This window comes from Rhinichthys klamathensis, unplaced genomic scaffold (genome assembly GCF_029890125.1).
Source record: "Rhinichthys klamathensis goyatoka isolate OS25496 unplaced genomic scaffold, OSU_Roscu_1.1 h1tg000228l_1, whole genome shotgun sequence".
NCBI classification, from domain to species: domain Eukaryota; kingdom Metazoa; phylum Chordata; class Actinopteri; order Cypriniformes; family Leuciscidae; genus Rhinichthys; species Rhinichthys klamathensis.
The window spans coordinates 2057856-2077500 of NW_026606752.1; the positions used below are offsets into that span (position 1 = coordinate 2057856).

General features: G+C 37.7%; 1 protein-coding gene across 1 annotated transcript in view; it reads left to right on the forward strand.

The window, feature by feature from the left end:
- tln2b (talin 2b) overlaps positions 1-19645 on the forward strand; it is an 89348-nt gene that overhangs the window by 56142 nt on the left and 13561 nt on the right. The window contains exons 37-50 of the mRNA XM_056264949.1: positions 1450-1582; positions 3749-3850; positions 4747-4917; positions 5094-5240; positions 6531-6632; positions 6721-6840; positions 9691-9837; positions 13710-13876; positions 14016-14199; positions 14474-14599; positions 15801-15917; positions 16785-16970; positions 17318-17425; positions 17507-17612. Coding sequence (XP_056120924.1) covers positions 1450-1582; positions 3749-3850; positions 4747-4917; positions 5094-5240; positions 6531-6632; positions 6721-6840; positions 9691-9837; positions 13710-13876; positions 14016-14199; positions 14474-14599; positions 15801-15917; positions 16785-16970; positions 17318-17425; positions 17507-17612 — 1916 coding nt within the window. The remainder of the gene's footprint in view (positions 1-1449; positions 1583-3748; positions 3851-4746; positions 4918-5093; positions 5241-6530; positions 6633-6720; positions 6841-9690; positions 9838-13709; positions 13877-14015; positions 14200-14473; positions 14600-15800; positions 15918-16784; positions 16971-17317; positions 17426-17506; positions 17613-19645) is intronic.

A 19645-nucleotide genomic window follows, 5' to 3' on the forward strand; every position in this document is an offset into this window, starting at 1 on the left:
AATGTGAAAAGCGTACGGCGGCCTCAGTCTCCATCAGGTGTTAAATAATAATAATAATGCGGGTAAAAGATGAGGCATAATTCAAGCTTCTTGATTAAATAACTCAAGCACAAGTTATTAACAGTAGCAGCTGTTCAGTCCACACACACACACACACTCAAGTCTTCTCAAATCTTCCCTCACACATGAGTCTGTTCCTCTCATTACAGCTCCAGGGGGAAGTAATATTACCAACAACCACTGAAATGAAAAACCAGAGAGTGTGTTATAAACAAAACAATATAGAATAATTAGTTGCTATATTACATTAAAAGATAAAAAAATAATAAAAAAACAATTACGCAAATCAAATAATGTATAAATACTCAAAATGGTCACATTAATTAATTAACACGTCAATTTCACCTGTGTTATTATTAATATTATATTTATTTAAATTACATTTATATTTATTTATTCATTGGTGTGTGTTTCCTAAGCGCACTTAAAAACCTCGTTCTTATTAAACATACACTACTGGTCAAGAGCTTGGGGTCAGTAAGATTTCCTTTTCTTTCTTTCTTTTTATTGATCAAAAGTTACTAATGACATAATATTGCTAAAGATTTCTGTTTCAAGTTGCTAAGGGTTTATATTTCAAATAAATACTGTTTTTTCCTATTCATCAGAGAATCCTTTACAAATGTATCCCAGTTTTTACAAAAATACTAAGCAGCTGTTTTCAATATTGTCAAAAATAATAATACAAAATTAAGTTTTAATTCAGTTAACAGTTAACTTAAATATAAACTGTTATAACAGAGATTTTGATGAAAGCTTAAATAGTCAGAACCGGCCGAGATAATCCATGATTGAATCAGCTGTAAAAATATTTTATCCCTAAAAAATAACACAAGTACGACTTTTCTTTTTCTAGAAGCCAACATTTATTTAAAGTAAGTGTTTTGAAGGATTTTCTATCAAATAAAAGCTGAATATCAGAATGTGTCTGATGTCGCTGAGTTGTATTTTGTGGTAAGTGACTCTTACTGGGTTTCTCTCTCCACTGGGAGCGTGTCGGGTGACTGATGTAGCATGAGGAGACTGAACACAGATCAGACACTCATACACTCTTCTGCTCCGAGCGCGTACAGACGATCTGATCTGAGATCAGCGACAGTGAAGGACCTCGACTGTAACGCTCTCAGCAGGAGCAGGAACAGTGGCTGGGCTCGCTGCCCACCTGGCTGCCCTCCACCACTGTCCTCCCAGATCAACCAATCACAGCTGGAGCTCAGCCAGCCCTGTGTGTGTGTGTGTGTGTGTGTGTATGAGCAAAAACGCCCACGTCTGCAATGACTCTCCTGTTTTATGATGCTGTAATGTACAATATCCGGATTTAGTTGAGAAACCTAATTCAATTAAGCTGAAAAATACCCCATAGCAACCTGTTCTCCTCTGTTGTCATAGGGACAAGGCCCCTGGGCAGCGGGAGTGTGACCAGTCCATCGACAGCATCAACAAGAGCATCAGGGACATTGAGCAGGTGTCCCTCGTCGCCGTGGGTCAGAGTCTGCCCCGCAGAGACGACATCTCCCTCGAGGTAAACCAATAAAACACCTGCCGTCACTGTATAGTAGCGTTATGTTTCAATAATGTTGCTCTGGTACAGTGTTCATTTCTGAGGAGGATTAGGAATGATGCTTAAATGAATTGTTCACTTAAAAATGAAAATTCTGTCATCATTTACCGGTACTTGCCCTCAAGTTGTTCAAACCTTGAATAAAATGTAAGTAAATAAATTGCTTTTCAATTTAACAAACAAATAGACATTTAAATCTATTTATTTCATGTTGTTTAAAAGCATAGTAACTTCGTATAGTAACTATGTTATTTAGTGAAGTAACATTATTAATATTAATAATGTTGACTTTTTATAGATAATTTTAAATGAAAAATTAAAATACTTTTTATTAAAAAAAAATTATAAATGCTATAAATGGCTTTTTTTTATCCATTTTAGAAAATAAACCCATTTTTGATAAATTAATAATTCAATAATTGATTCATTTTATTTTTTACACACCCCCTAGTCTGATGATTCTCTCTATAAATATATATACATACATCAGCTTCAGTGTTATTTAATGTTATTTATGTAAGGAATAATTGACGACAGGCCGTTGAATTATTAGAAAAATAATGCACACCCAATCGTGACCGTTACATCTCGGGTGTGCATTATTTTTCTAATAATTCAACGGCCTGTCGTCAATTATTCCGCTTATACTACAGTTACCACACCCCGAAACATTGTTCAAATGATGTATTTCAAGACGTTTGTGAAGTTTTTGTCATTAAAACGCTCTTGTATGTAGGACTAATTTCTTGCGCATCTAATCCCATGCCTCCGTTGCTAATTTCAAAAGGTCATTTTAGAGTTAGTAACGGAGGATTGAGCCACTGATAGCAGACTAATGATGGACATACTTACCGACTGGCTGAAACATTCTGTGACTGTTTCCATCGACTGCAGAAGATTTTAAATCTTTTTGCCCAAACGCATCTTTTAAATGCGTTTGGGCATGATCAATCATAACAAAGTATCAAATTACATTCATAACCGGCCTTACAATAAGTGTGTCCCCGGCTTTATGCAGTTATTAATGAAGTTATTAGAGAGAGAGAGAGAGAGAGAGAGAGAGAAGCATGTGCTTCAATGTTATTATTTATTAATTAATTAAATTCATTTTAATTAGTTCGTTGATGTTTTTTTCCTAATATTGACAGTAATAAATGAAACACAAAGTCCTATTAACAAGTATAGGCCTATCAATAATTATTAATTTGTTATAGCCAATTATCTGCAATGACGAAAACCCGTGCAGCAGGACTATCAATTATTTATAGGCCTATTTAGTTTAATTTTCTATTGACTATATAGGGCTATATACTTTATTTACTAAAATTAAACTGCATGTGTCCATTGATTGTGAAGTTAGACATCGAAAATTGCAGATCAAGCGCATGTGGCTGCATGTTTTTCTTGTTATGAATTGTATCCTATTTTCCGTTATTACAGTTAACTATGCGCAGTGATATGGAACTGTAATGCGGTCAAGACCTGCCTGGAACTACTTTAGCTGTGCGTTTCCCTGAAAATAATTGCACACCTTAGAACGTTTCTCAACCAATCAGAATCAAGCATTCAACAGCCCTGTAGTATAAATACTTTTATAGTATTAATATTTTGAATTAGCTTTTATTTTTATATTTTCAGTTTTCTTTTCTTTTTTAAGTTTTAGTAGTTGTGTAATATGCTTTTGTCATTTTTATTAGTTTTTTAAAAGTTTTTTATATATATATATATATATATTTTTTTTTTTATTTTTTTTTTTTTAATCATTATTATACATAATGCAGTAGTGGAGCCACGGCATCAAGGTCCCGCCCACACTCCCGGTCCCGCAATCTATCATGACATTACATCCCATTTTTATAGCTTCAAATAACTAAAAGAAAAATGAACACTTTAACATATGTCTATGCGATAAGAACTACCAAAAATGACAGAAACGATCTTTGAATAAAACATTAATTGTAGTGTAATTGGATATTTTAGTTCGGCTCGTGTCCCATTCGATTACATGGAGCGGGCGGGGTTTAAGATCAATACTGCAGCCAGCCACCAGGGGGTGATTGAAACGTTTTGGCTTGACTTTTCAGGACTTGGTTTGTGCTAATGCTAATGTGAGACTGCTTCCATTAGGCTTTACAGGAGCAGCTGACCTCTGCCGTGCAGGAGATCGGACACCTCATTGACCCCATCTCCACTGCGGCGCGAGGGGAAGCAGCTCAGCTCGGACACAAGGTAACAGGGACATGGATCTCAATAGTGGAACCACAAATAACGTTACCACTGCAGCGAATCCATGGCTGCGTCCGAAAGCTTAGGCAATGACTCTGCAGGCAGCGTTGCCTCACGAAACTGATTTCGGACAGACTTCTGAGGCAGCGTAACGGTTTAATGATCTACAGCAAAATAGAGCGAGCTTTGGTGAAAACTAAGCAAATATTTCATTACTACACTAGTAATTAATAAAAAAACGTTGATCAAAAACGTATGGTAACACACAAACTGACCACCAACCGCAACTTTCAGACGCCATCTTTATGTTTTAACTCAACTGTCACGGAATGGAACGCACAGGATTGTGGGATATCAAAAGCAGCGAAGGATACATCTATGCTGCCTTCAAAAATCAGATCTCAGGAGACAGGAAGTGAAGCTATCATTGGATTCGAACATGGCGTGATGTCTTCCTACCATGGAATGCAGCATTTTTTTAAGCTTTCGGACACAGCCCATGATTTTGCCCAAAGGCTTAATGTGATTTACACAAGTATGAAATGTTCCTGGATCAACAACCTCGTCTTTCTTCATACTTCCATATATTATGTCTTTTTTGTGTGTGTAAATCACATAATTGAATCTCAAGGATAAACATCATGAATTGATCACAGTATGACAGCATATCTATAAAAAAAATTAAAAAGCAATGTCTGCTAAACCTGGTTGAATTAAATCCGGCTGTTTTTGTTTGGACCGATATTGATGCCGCCTGTCTAAAGTGTTTATCACTTAAATAACTGAAAAATAAAGAAGTTTTATCAGTTCCCTCTGTAAATCACTCTTGCCTGAAATATATACAAGAAACTGTATGTTTGCATGCCAGATATTGTTAACCCGTCTGTTTTTCCCCCCAGGTGACTCAGCTAGCGAGCTACTTTGAGCCAGTGATTGTGGCGTCAGTGGGACTGGCGTCGAAACATGCCGACCACCAGCAGCAGATGAACATACTAGATCAAACCAAAACCCTGTTTGAGTCGGCTCTACAGATGCTCTACGCTGCCAAAGAGGGCGGAGGAAACCGTAAGGTACGACGCATGGAAATAACAACACACGGGGATAAACATCTGCAAATTTGCAACTTGTAGCATACAATGGCACATGAACAGAGCTTCTGGTTTGTGTATAGTTGTGAAGTGGTGCTAATGGGTTTACACTGGCCATCTTTATCCCATGAAACACAAGGTTTTCTTTCTGCTTGCAGGCGACCCACACCCATGATGCCATAGCAGAAGCAGCCCAGCTGATGAAGGAAGCAGTTGATGACATCATGGTGACCTTAAACGAGGCCGCCAGTGAGGGGGGGATGGTGGGCGGCATGGTGGAGTCCATCGCTGAGTCCATCGGGCGGGTTAGTGACTATGGAAAACTCTATTGAAAACTTTTTCCAAAGCTATTGCTAATATCAACAAATCAAATGGAGCGAATGACACTAAAAACAGAACTTGATTGACCAAATAAGACAAGTTTTATTTTAAATTTTTTATATTTCAGTGGTTATATGCAAATGCAGGTGAGATTTGAGAGTAAATAAGTAAATAAAATGTTCTGTATGTCACAAAAGTATGTAAATAGTGTGTGTGTGTGTGTGTGTGTGTGTGTGTGTGTGTGTATTTACTTTTGTGACATATACAACATTTTGCCAAATTGTTGTGACAGAAAATTATTGACCAATCAGATAAAAAAACTGTGGTATTATATTCATGATTGATCATTCATGTTCAGATATTTTGTATAATGGCTGCTAAACTGTATAATTGAAATTTATGTATATATATATATATTTTTTTTTTATATATACCATTAATCCCTATAAAAATATTATAATTTGATTAATTAGTTTATTATATATTTATATGAAAAATAAGCGTAAAAGAACTGTTTAACCAACACAGTGGCTGCATATATATATATATATATATATATATATACCTGCATTTGCATATAACCACAAAAACATATTTTCCACACTGTCTTATTTGGATAATCATGTTAAGAATGATGTTTATGTATAATGACCAATAAACTGTATAAATGTATACAAATATATTATTTATAATATTTATATTATATTAACTTTTTTAATCTGTAAAGTGGACATGTTATTGGCCAATACCAATAATTCCTATAAAAATAAATAATGATAATACATTTAAATAAAATATGTATGAAATATATAAATATATATGAATAATAAAATAACTGTTTGACCAACACAGTAATATATATATATATATATATATATATATATATATATATATATATATATATATATATATATATATATATATATATATACAGTATTTTTTTTTATCTCCAGAATGCTTTCTCATCAAAGTCATCTCTATCTGGGACTCTCGTATGTAAATGTGTCACAGACACAACAGCTGTCTCTGTATGTCATCATTAGACTGAATTGGCAGAACATCTCCATTTATCCTCTCTGCATGTATGCAGTCTCTCATTATACTGTCGTGATTCACGGTGGAAGACAATGGCAGTCAATTGAATATCTGCACCCTGATCATTTTCTGCGGGAATGATCACAACATCATGCACATGAACCCCGTGAAGACTGTAATTTGTATTAGGACTGGATCCAGCATTACGTCACTGTTATCTGGGTCTCTTTATTTCACAGATGGATGAAGGAACTCCGCCGGAGCCTGACGGCACTTTTGTGGATTACCAGACCACCATGGTGAAGTTTTCAAAAGCCATCGCCATTACTGCGCAGGAAATGGTGAGGACGCTCGCTCCCTCAAGAGGCTTCCACATCCTCTCACACACCGCTGTGCTTATATCACCTGTGTTCTGTCATGTGACCCTAGATGACGAAGTCGGTGACCTGTCCGGAGGAGCTGGGTGGACTGGCTTCTCAGGTGACGGTGGATTACAGCCAGCTGGCACTACAAGGCCGTCTGGCAGCTGCCACTGCCGAGCCAGAGGAGGTGAGGATCTCTCCAGAACGTGCGTCTAACCAGTGATCTGAGAAATGCTCATTTACACACACATAATAGACACGCAGATGGCCTAAACCTCACGCAAACTCCAGATTTAAAGGAACAGCTCACCTAAAACTTAGCTCAGCTGAGCTTGTACGGTTTTCTTTTGTGTGTAGAACTCAGAAATAGATGTTTAGAGATCTAGAATGCTCTTTTCCATACAATGAAAGTCCCATTGAACTCTAAAATAAAACACCCTAAAATGTCACAAAGGTGCATATGGCATGTCCATATGTGTATAGACCAACACAGTAAAAATGATCATGTATTCTATATTTTTATTTCTGTACTTTATGACATGCAGAAAATTCAGGGGAAAAAATATTTTAAAAAATAAAATATATATGAATATACACTCACCGGCCACTTTATTAGGTACACCTGTCCAACTGCTCGTTAACACTTAATTTCTAAGCAGCCAATCACATGGCGGCAACTCAGTGCATTTAGGCATGTAGACATGGTCAAGACAATCTCCTGCAGTTCAAACCGAGCATCAGTATGGGGAAGAAAGGTGATTTGAGTGACTTTGAACGTGGCATGATTGTTGGTGCCAGAAGGGCTGGTCTGAGTATTTCAGAAACCGCTAATCTACTGGGATTGTCACGCACAACCATCTCTAGGGTTTACAGAGAATGGTCCGAAAAAGAAAAAACATCCAGTGAGCGGCAGTTCTGTGGGCGGAAATGCCTTGTTGATGCCAGAGGTCAGAGGAGAATGGCCAGACTGGTTCGAGCTGATAGAAGGGCAACAGTGACTGAAATAACCACTCGTTACAACCGAGGTATGCAGCAAAGCATTTGTGAAGCCACAACACGCACAACCTTGAGGCGGATGGGCTACAACAGCAGAAGACTCCACCGGGTACCACTCATCTCCACTACAAATAGGAAAAAGAGGCTACAATTTGCAAGAGCTCACCAAAATTGAACAGTTGAAGACTGGAAAAATGTTGCCTGGTCTGATGAGTCTCGATTTCTGTTGAGACATTCAGATGTTAGAGTCAGAATTTGGCGTAAACAGAATGAGAACATGGAACCATCATGCCTTGTTACCACTGTGCAGGCTGGTGGTGGTGGTGTAATGGTGTGGGGGATGTTTTCCTGGCACACTTTAGGCCCCTTAGTGCCAATTGGGCATCGTTTAAATGCCACGGCCTACCTGAGCATTGTTTCTGACCATGTCCATCCCTTTATGGCCACCATGTACCCATCCTCTGATGGCTACTTCCACCATGTCACAAAGCTCTAATCATTTCAAATTGGTTTCTTGAACATGACAATGAGTTCACTGTACTAAAATGGCCTCCACAGTCACCAGATCTCAACCCAATAGAGCATCTTTGGGATGTGGTGGAACGGGAGATTCGCATCATGGATGTGCAGCCGACAAATCTGCGGCAACTGTGTGATGCCATCATGTCAATATGGACCAAACTCCCTGAGGAATGCTTCCAGCACCTTGTTGAATCTATGCCACGAAGAATTGAGGCAGTTCTGAAGGCAAAAGGGGGTCCAACCCGTTACTAGCATGGGGTACCTAATAAAGTGGCCGGTGAGTGTATATTAGTGTTGTCAATCGCTAAAAAAAAATTAACTAATTAATTGCACATTTTTTCTGTTATTAATCGCACCTGAAATTAAAGGTATATTTGTATATTGTAAAAATTTCACATTTAATCTCCAAATTAATGTGGAAACAACATAAAGACAGATATTTTAAATATTTCATCTAACTGGTAGGAAATATACAGAAATTGAATAAAGATATCTAACACTTCACAGTCTTCACTGCATAAATTATAAATTTGATAGAGATTAGTCCTTATTAAAGCTACAAAAGTTATTAAGTCAAGAGCAGTGCGTGAAAAATAGGATGATACTTTAATTGCGTTTAACATGTTACACTGGGAAAAAAAATTGCATACATTAACGCATTCATTTTGTCAGCCCTAATATATATATATATATATAATCAGAACAGTCATTATTTACTGAAAACCTTAAACAGTACTTTCAAATCTCAGTTGTATTTGCATATCTTAACCATTTAAACACACAAAAAATACTCATTCAAAAACAATCTTGTTCAAACCATCTTATTGGCACTTTTACTCTACATTCAAGTTTTCTAAAGCCATTTGATACATTTGTGCGAGGAAAAGATTGAAAATTGTGTCGTTATTGACTGAAAATCTTTATATATGAAAGTTATTTTCTCTTAAATCTCATCCACATTTGTGTATCATAACCACTTAAATATGATAAAAATAAACTCATTCACACCATGCTATTTAGTGCAAACACATGAGCCTTGGTCATGCATGTATAGCAAACCTTATTCTTCCACTTTGCGTGTCGTTAAGCCTGTGAACAAAGGTGTAAAAAACAGACGACTTATTTCACACCTTTGCTCTATCCACATTTGAAAAAAGGAACCCGACACGGGGACACGGTAGTCACCAGCTCTCTCTTCGCTAGCGTTTTTACATAAGTGGCCGTTGCCGTTACCATAGAAACCACGCACCCCCACAAGCCTTAAAAGCCCGTTGTGATATTCATAATGAAGAGCCGCCCACCCGTGTATCTGTGTGTCAGGTAATGAACATACAGTGCTGTCGGGCCCCCTCAAAGGCCGTCACAATCACTTCTTAATTATTGGATAGAGCTTTGTTGAACGGAGGCAGTGGCTTTTAAAGCAGTCGCCGAGGATGAATATATTCAGATTTAGACCCAGATTCAATCTCACTCGATTGCCAACTCTTTCTTAGACTCGATATCTTTGCTGTATTTGCAGGTGGGATCTCAGATCAAGACTCGGGTGCAGGAGTTGGGTCACGGCTGCATCTACCTGGTACAGAAGGCCGGAGCCCTGCAGATGAGCCCGACGGACAGTTTCTCCAAGAGAGAGCTGATCGAGTACGCCCGTGCCGTCACTGAAAAGGTAGGCTTGTTTGCCGTTGTGGGAGGCTTTCGGTTTTCTGCGTTACTTTGTTCCGTTTTAATTACATTTTTATAGTGCTGTCCATTTGATAATTTATATATAAATACATTATGTATACATATTTACAAACTTTTATGTTATATGCGATTAATCCCAATTAATCGACTGGACAGCACAATTTTATCAAGGTATTTTTCAAAAATCACAAACGAATGTCTATAATCAAAGGTTCATGGTGCTTGTATTTAAAGTCTCTTTCTGATCTCTAATGCTGATTTATTTCATATGCTATGTTTGCTAAGGCTAAAAACCCCATAAACATTGAAGGAGAGACTAGTCATATGTAGAGACCAGAATATTATAGAGACTGCTTAGCAATGCCCTAGCAACCACCCACAACACCCTAGATATGGCATAGTATGTCCTTGCTTCCCTCCAATACACCCTGGCAACCACATAGCTACACACTGACAACCACCCACAACATGCTAGCAATAGCACTGCAGCGCTTTTGCTACCCCCACGACACCCTAGTAATAGTATAACAACGACACCCTAGCAACCACATAGCAACACCCTGTCGACTACCCACTGCACCCTAGCAAATCACATAGCAACACACTACAACACCCTAGTAATCGCATACCCACGACACCTTAGCAACCACATAGCCACACAATTACAACACCCTAGCAATAGCACTGCAATGCCTTTGATACCCCCACAACACCCTAGTAATCACATACTGTAGCAACACCCTGTCGACTACCCACTGCACCCTAGCAAACCACATAGCAACACACTAGCAACCACCCACAACACTCTAGTAATTGCTTACCCACGACACACTAGCAACCACGTAGCAACACAATGCAACCACCCACAACATCCTAGCAATAGCACTGCAACGCCTTTGCTACCCCCACGACACCCTAGCAATCACATAGCAATATGCTAGCAACCCCCCACAACACCATAACAAATGGCATAGCAACGCCCTAGCAATCACATAGCAACTCCCTGTCGACTCCCCACGACACCCTAGCAAACCACATAGCAACACACTAGCAACCACCCACAACACTCTAGTAATCGCTTACCCACAACACACTAGCAACCACGTAGCAACACAATGCAACCACCCAGAACATCCTAGCAATAGCACTGCAACGCCTTTGCTACCCCCACGACACCCTAGCAATCACATAGCAATATACTAGCAACCCCCCACAACACCATAACAAATGGCATAGCAACGCCCTAGCAATCACATAGCAACTCCCTGTCGACTCCCCACGACACCCTAGCAACCACACAGCAATTACTAGCAACCACTCACAACACCATAGCAAATGGCATAGCAACGCCCTGGCAACCACTCATAACACACTAGAATCATGGTTGCGATATTTGCAATGAAATGGAACCTGACGACAAAGCAAACATTTCCCTGGGTATTCTAGCATGCAGTGACATCAAACAGTTCTTGAGAATATACAAATAAAATAGTACTCAACATTGTGGTCAGAATGATTTTCCCGTCGTAATAACAGGCACAGTGAGAGTCGACTGCCCATTTTCTCTGTCTACACTTTTCATTCTTTGTGTTCCAACTGTTTTTATGCCATTTTTTCGAATTAATGCAGGAAGCCCCCACTGCTTTTCTTGTGAGGTTGTGTGTAGTAGATTACAATCAATCACTGTGTCATATTGTCTTTGATTACATCTCAGTAGCTGGAGTTTGTTCGGTCCCTACTGTGATGGTGCTGTGACCCCTCGCTGCTTTAAATGAGCTCTGTTTATAGGTGTCCGAGTCCCCCACTAGCCCAATTCAATTCAAACCTCAGCTCTGCCTGGAATCATTTCTGTATTAAACGTGAATAGGGATGGTTGCATTTGAATGCCTCCCTTATGGCTTTTCATCTACTCGTGAAGACAACTCCATCTCTCTGTGACGGTCTCTCTCTCTTTCTCAGTGTTAGTATAATGGTCTCGCTTTAATGGACTTGTCCATCTATCTCTCAGCTGCTTGTCAGAGCCCATCTCTCAGCATTTGTCTTTTTCTGATGTTAGCGATGGTAGAAGCAGTTATGTTTACAGATCCAGGATCAGTTTTGTATTGCTTTCATCGTAGCTTGTAAGAACATTATTATATAATATTTTGTGCTGTCAAAATGAACACGTTAACGCAAAATATATTTAATGCAATTAACGCAGCAAATCCTTTTTTTTCAATGGTCCTTTGGCTAACGTTACATTATATGATCACGCTCTTATTCATGCAAATGCTTTTAAACCATTTGAGTGTGATAAGAGAACTCACACACACACACAAACAGAAAGCTCCTTCAGACAGCACTTGAACGGACAAAAACACGCAAAATTATGCCAAAATGCCCGTTTTGTCGAGTATCCATGCAAGCACAGTCTTAAATGAGTTAAATGAAGTGTTAAATGAATGTAGAGAGTTGTGAGAAAATGGGATGCTTGTCAGATACTCGTCATGTGCGGCTGGTCTTAAAGTGACAGAAGCCTAATAAACCTGCTACTGTCTGTCATTAATGTTAATCAAAGACCAAAATAAAGCAAGAAAATCACTCACTGCTCTTGACTGAATAACTTTTGTAGCTTTAATGAATGATTCATCTATATTTCATTTATAATTTATGTAATGAGTACTGTGAAGTGTTTGATAACTTTATCATGTCCCACCTTAGACCTACCGGTACCTGAAAATCCTAAAGCAGGTTTTACATGAGTCAAAAACATGAACACAATAACTTTTTGTGTATTTTGACAGGCCAAGTAAAAATCTGAACTGGTCTGACTGGGCTAATAGAAAAAAATGAGCCCTGATATATTGAAGGGCAGGTAAATGTGACATTTATTATAATTGGTTTTTGTGAAGATTGTTTTAAGTTCACTTAAATAAATTTTTTTTTTTTTTTTTAAAGCCTAATAATATAAATGTTAAAATGTATAGCTTTCAATTCTACTGTAATGCTGAATGGCTATAATTAATGGCTAAATTTGAGGAAAAAATGTATTACATTGAGACATCAGTAGCTGTGATACTGGCCTTCTTTTATAAAAAATATAATATTATATATACAAATATATTTCAAATATAGGCTACTGCCTTTATGTTGTTTCTACATTAATTTGGAGTTTAAATGTGAAATTATTACAATATAAAAATATATTAAAACTTTAATGTTAGGTGTGATTACAGAAAAATGTGTGATTAATTAGTTTATTTTTTAGTATTATTAGTATTTTATTAGTTTATTAATAAGTATTTTTTTAATTGATTGACAGCACTAATTATATTATACTATAATGTATTTGTAATTAAACTTTTTGAAATGTATGTAATCATAATATTTTCAAACCTTCTAAAACAATTATTATTATTTGTTTATAAATATAATTATATTATATGTATTTGTAATTAAACTTTTTGAGATTATGTAATCATAATAAACAAAGCCTTCTAACGCTATTATTATTTATTTGTAAATATTATATTAAACTATTTATTTAAATTATGTAATTGTAATATAATAAACAACCTTCTAAATCTATTATTATTTATAACATCTATTTATAATTAACCTATACAATTATGTATTTATAATGTATTAATAAAAAACCTTCTAAACTATTATTAGTATGTGTCAATAAAAATGTCAGTTTAATTTAAAATGCATTTTAATTTAAATGTTAAAATATTTCATTTTAATTAATAAAATAAAATAAATGAAAAATTCATTGAATTGTTATCGCCCAAGAGAAGTCGGACCGCATTGGAAAGCTGTCCCAATCTCTGCCTATGGAGTTTATAATGAAGTGTGATTCACTCTCTCCCGCAGGTGTCCATGGTGTTGTCCGCCCTGCAGGCTGGGAATAAAGGAACTCAGGCCTGCATAACGGCAGCCAGTTCTGTCTCCGGCATCATGGCTGATCTGGACACCACCATCATGTTCGCCTCAGCCGGCACACTCAACGCAGAGAACGAAGAGTCGTTCGCAGACCACAGGTGAGACCTAGTAGAACATGGCACCATGTGAACGGTTTGTTCTATTAATGTTTTGTATAATCTTGGGACCATAGAATAGAGCTCGGAAAATAGCGTCTGTTGTGTAGTCTGAAGCGTATTTGTTTTGTGCACTCTTCAGAGAGAACATATTGAAAACAGCTAAAGCTTTGGTTGAGGACACCAAGCTGCTTGTGTCTGGTGCTGCATCGAGCCAGGACAAACTAGCCCAGGCAGCCCATTCCTCTGCCAAGACCATCACACAGCTCACCGACGTGGTCAAACTGGGCGCTGCGAGCATGGGCTCAGAGGACCCAGAGACACAGGTGTGTGTGTGTTTCGCTGTTTGTATCTGTCATGTTTTCTAAGTCTGCTCCTGTATTTTTATCTCAGTGTAATGAGAATATCATTAGTTCTCCTCTCAAGTGTAGAAGATGTCGTGACATTTGCATGCAGATACTCTCTGACTCATCTGACACATCTCTGCCCAAACATCTACATCCCTGGAGGAGTGCAGTGTATTATGGGACTGGATAAAGCCGGTGGCATATCATGACTAAAGGTTTGGTTGTGATAAAGTCTTCTCTCTGTCTCTTTCAGGTGGTCCTGATAAACGCAGTCAGAGATGTCGCTAAAGCTTTGGCTGAGCTGATCAGTGCCACTAAATGTGCCGCTGGCAAAGCAGCGGACGATCCATCCATGTATCAGCTGAAGAGTGCCGCCAAGGTGTGTTTGGTTGAAGAATGGTGTTTGTGTGTCTGTAAGGAAAGCATTATGCAGCCTAGTGAGGGTCATATCTTATTCTGATCACTATCGCACTCTCAGTGTGTGTGTGTGTGCGCGCGCCTGTCTAACAGCTGGCCCTGTCTCTCATTTTCTTGGCTGGGTGCTGTCTTCGCTCGCTGTCATCTTGGTGTGTGTGGCCACAAATCAAACCCTATCTTTCAGTGATCATAGTGTGTATCGCAGTGTGTATGTGAGTGACTCAACGGCCACACTGCAGGGGACAAAACCATTCTGTGTGTGTGAACGGCTTAAGGACTGCTTCTTTCCCTTTCCTCTCTTCCTTTTTCTGTCTCCTCTCCAAATGCCATTATTGCCATGTAGCAAAGCATAAATGATTAATTGTGTAAACATAATTAAAAGAAAATTAAAATGGTGCTTGCTTCTGCAGTTATGCTGTGGATCAGTGCACATAGTTTGTCATATGAAATGAATCTCCAGGCTTGTATAAACAGAAATGTATGTGTACCCCACATATTTTCAAAAATTCTCTAATCGTTTGATCATTCACCTGGTGCTGTTAAACCTCTGGGATTAACTTCCACACACATGCAACATGATATGTTTTGTTTAGCATACTTAAGTAATGCTGTTGTTATCTTCACAGAAAGTTTTTTTTTACATTCCTTCAACATCTGGTGACTTCAGATCCTCTGGGATTTTGCTTCAGACATTCATTGTGCTTGTTTCTTCAGTGTGTTTTTAAAGTTGTGGTGGCGTCCCTCAGGGCTTTGTCTTAGGCCCCCTTTTGTTTTCTTGGGTTTCCCCTTTTATTCCTTTTGTATTTAAAACTTTGCCTAAAACAAGATTTAGAATCATTGCAGGCTTCAGCTGTGATCCATTTAAAAGGTCCAGTTTGATCACCTGACCATTTTCTGATGTTTTGATGATTTAGATTTCAGTTTTTTACATTACGAAGAACAGAACTAGGTCAACCTTGCCTAGTATTTTACTGAGCTCTTTGATACAGCTGTTCCTGTCATAACATTGCATCTGACCTTTTTCAGTATGTCAGGTGAAAAAAACTGGTCGCAAAGCTGTTGACATTCTCTAATTGAGCTCACTTGAGATGTGCATAAAGCACAAAAAAGGGGTTATTTTCCAGTCAGAGACTTTGACCTCCCTGTGTTTTCTGATGTTACAGGTGATGGTGACGAACGTGACCTCTCTGCTGAAAACTGTGAAAGCGGTGGAAGATGAGGCCACTCGCGGGACGAGGGCTCTGGAAGCCACTATTGAGTGCATTAAACAGGAACTCACTGTACGGAACATTCTTTGTGTGTATATTGAACTCTTACTACAGTCTTTCCAGGAGATATTGTACATTCCACTTTTAAAGTATAGTTCCTCAAAAAGGAAAATTCTGTCATTATTTTATCACCCTCATGCCTTTCAAAACCTGCATGACTGACTTTCTTCTGTGGACACAAAAGAAGTGGTTTTGAACAAACAACAATGGACCCCATTGACTTTATATGGACAAAACAAAACACTGAGACATTTTTTCGAATTATCTTGTTTTGTGTTCCACAAAAGAAAAAGAGTCATTCAGGGTTAGAACGACACAAGGGTGAGTAAATTCATTTTTGGGTGAACATCTTTTAAGCACTTGAGATTAGTTAAAATATTAGAAATGTCGGTTTTATCATGTTCATTTTGATCCTAATTAAGATATGCTAATACAATCCACTTGTACCGGTATTTCAATCTGGCCGTGAATTAGTACCAATTAGGTCCGGCTTAATTAGTTTTAGCCCAGACAGAGGTAAAAACCCATCCATCTGTGATATGAACTGGCAATACAGAGTAACACACCATGTGAGTATTTTGCCTGTTCTCCACCTGCTCCTCGTTCTCCTTCTCCCATGGGCGTCACTACTCCACTTATCAGACACTGTGTGACAGATTGAGATAGTGATACAGGAAAGCAAGAGATTAGTGCTCCTTTTATCAAATGACCATCAGTACGTTGGAAATCCTGACTGCATTACTGTATTTAGTTCACAGAAAATCGGCACTGGTCATGTGACCGATTCTAAAAATGTAGGATTCAATAAAGAGAAATAGATATCGGTTATGTATGAACTATTTCTTCTCTTGCCCGACTATTGCATCATCTGTTTTCCAGGTTTTCCAGTCCAAGGACGTTCCTGAGAAATCCACCACCCCAGAAGAGTTCATCCGCATGACCAAGGGCATCACCGTAGCGACAGCCAAAGCCGTGGCAGCAGGGAACTCTGCTCAGCAGGAAGATGTGATATCCACTGCCAACCTGAGCCGCAAAGCCATCTCCGACATGTTGACCACCTGCAAGGTGTTTATCCACCATCACTCACACATATGCCCACTCACACAAACACATCTCACCTCATGCTGATCTGAACAGTGGTAATCCACAAACGCTTGAAACCCAACAAAATGTGTTTATATACACAAATGATTGTGCTTGCACAAATTCTCCATGTACGATCAATGCTGTTTGATCGATACCTCAATGTCATTTTGCACTAACCCACCTTCGACTCCTAAATTACGCCCTCTAGTGTTGTCATGATGCAATGCGTTTTTTTTCTTCACTCCACAAATTCATATAAAACTACAGATTTAAAAATTCTGCAGATTCCCCATCATGTGCCATAAATTTGCATTGGTGTCTTGCAGCAAGCCGCGTACCACCCAGAAGTAGTCCAGGATGTTAGGAATAAAGCTTTGCTCTACGGCATCGAGTGTACCACCGGATACATCGACTTGCTCGAGCACGTCCTTCTCGTGAGTGGGCGCCGACCGTTTTTACAGGATGTGTTTGTGCATGTGTTCTGTGATTAAACCTCGTCTGTTTACTCCACACAGGTCCTGCAGAAACCCACGGCCGAACAGAAGCAGCACTTGGCCACACTATCCAAGAAAGTGGCGGGCTCCGTCACGGAGCTTATCCAGACTGCCGAAGCCATGAAAGGTGAGCCCACACTTACTGATTGGTCCAAAAGTGTATCTATTTCCCAAGTATATGAATATTGATGGAGCAACACTATTAGTTTGAAATAAAATATTATGGAATAACTTTTTTTAAATAAAAATGCAGCGCCTTGCGAAATGCTATTAAAATGCTATTATAATGGAGAACATCGTATATATATTATCTAATTTTGTGAATGATGGGTTTTCGAATCCTGCTGAGCTCTCCGTCATGCAGGCCTGGTTATGACAAATGCTCTTGAGAGGTAATAGGGAACATTGCAGGAGCTGAATTTGTGGAGGTTTAATAGAGACATTGGGCTGATGGCGCTCTCTTGCTCTTTTCTATAACACTGCTTTGTTGTTTTTTCCATTTCTGCCACAGATGGAGGTGAGTATGATATACACAGTGTTGTTTTTCTCCAATATCAGGCCACACACGTACAGACTTGAGTTACTGACCGGCATGGACACACACACACGCATACAATGAGTTATAGTGTGAGAGAAAAGAGATGAAGGGATAGAATTGAATTCCCTCAGGTTTAACATAATCCTCAAACACATTCTTGCCATCTGTTTTCACAAGCTGTTTGAACAAAACCGACGTCTTTTAGTGCCTTTTAAACGTCGGTAAAGGAAATTGTATTGCAATGCACATTTGCTCCATAAATGTCTATTAACATAAATATGTGCACATTCATCTAGACAATTAATGAATGATTGTGATTGTAATAACCTGCCAGTCAGCACTATGAACAGTGTTTATTTTGAATTATTAAGAGTTGTGGCATCTGTTCATTATCATACAGTATATCATACCCTTACCAAAATTTTCCATGGTAACTGTATTTATTAGCATAATAAATATATATTTATATAATATATATAAAATATATATTTGCCAAGAAAATAATAAATGATCTATAATTATTTTCATGACAATTAAGTACATTTTCCTCCATTATTCTCCTTACCGTAATGTGTACTCACTTTTTTTAGTATTATTTTTTATTCATATTTTTTGTGGTGATTCTCATCAGATTATTGGGTTATTTAAACTTTATTTATTTTTTATATATAACTTTATTTAAGATTTCAATTAATTTATATTATTTGTTATTTTTTGTTAGGGATGCACCGATACGAAAATTTTCGCCGATATCGATAACCGATATTTCTTTATATTTGAAAGCTGATAACAGATATATTATGCGATAAATCTAAAGAAATATCGGTTATCGATATCGGCCAAAATTTTCGTATCGGTGCATCCCTAACAAAAAATAACAAATAATACAAATTAATTGTTAGGGATGCACCGATACGAAAATTTTGGCCGATATCGATAACCGATATTTCTTTATATTTGAAAGCCGATAACCGATATATTATGCGATAAATCTAAATCCAAATTTTTATATAATTTTTGAGAGCCTGGTTACAAAAACAAGTCTCATCATTAAAAGCCATGTCCCAAGCACACAATTATAATGTTCTTATTATCATTTTATGTAGCCTATATGACAGACTTAACTGTTGCACTTGAAAACTGTATTTTCCTTTTAGTGATTTCAATCATATTTCAAGCAATTCAAACAGTGCAAACAGTGCACATATGAAATGTCTCAGCTAAAGGAAATAATCCATTATTTATCAGCTCTAATATATCGGCCGATACCGATATGGTGGCTGATATTTCGTGCATCCCTATTTTTTGAGACTTGAGACTTGTACACTGTGCACATGGCGGCTTCATTTCTAGTAGGATTCATTTCTTTTTAGCAAAAAAAATATATTTTTAATAGGGGTGTCAAAAGATTAATCGCGATTAATCGCATCCAAAATAAAAGTTTGTGTTTACATAATATATGTGTGTGTACTGCTGTAATTATTTTGTATATAAATGCACACACGTATATATTTCACAAAAATATGTTATTTATATTTAAAATGTTTATATTTATATAAAATATACATTAAAAATAGGCTACATTCAGTCTATATACAGTATACACATGCAAATATTTCTTA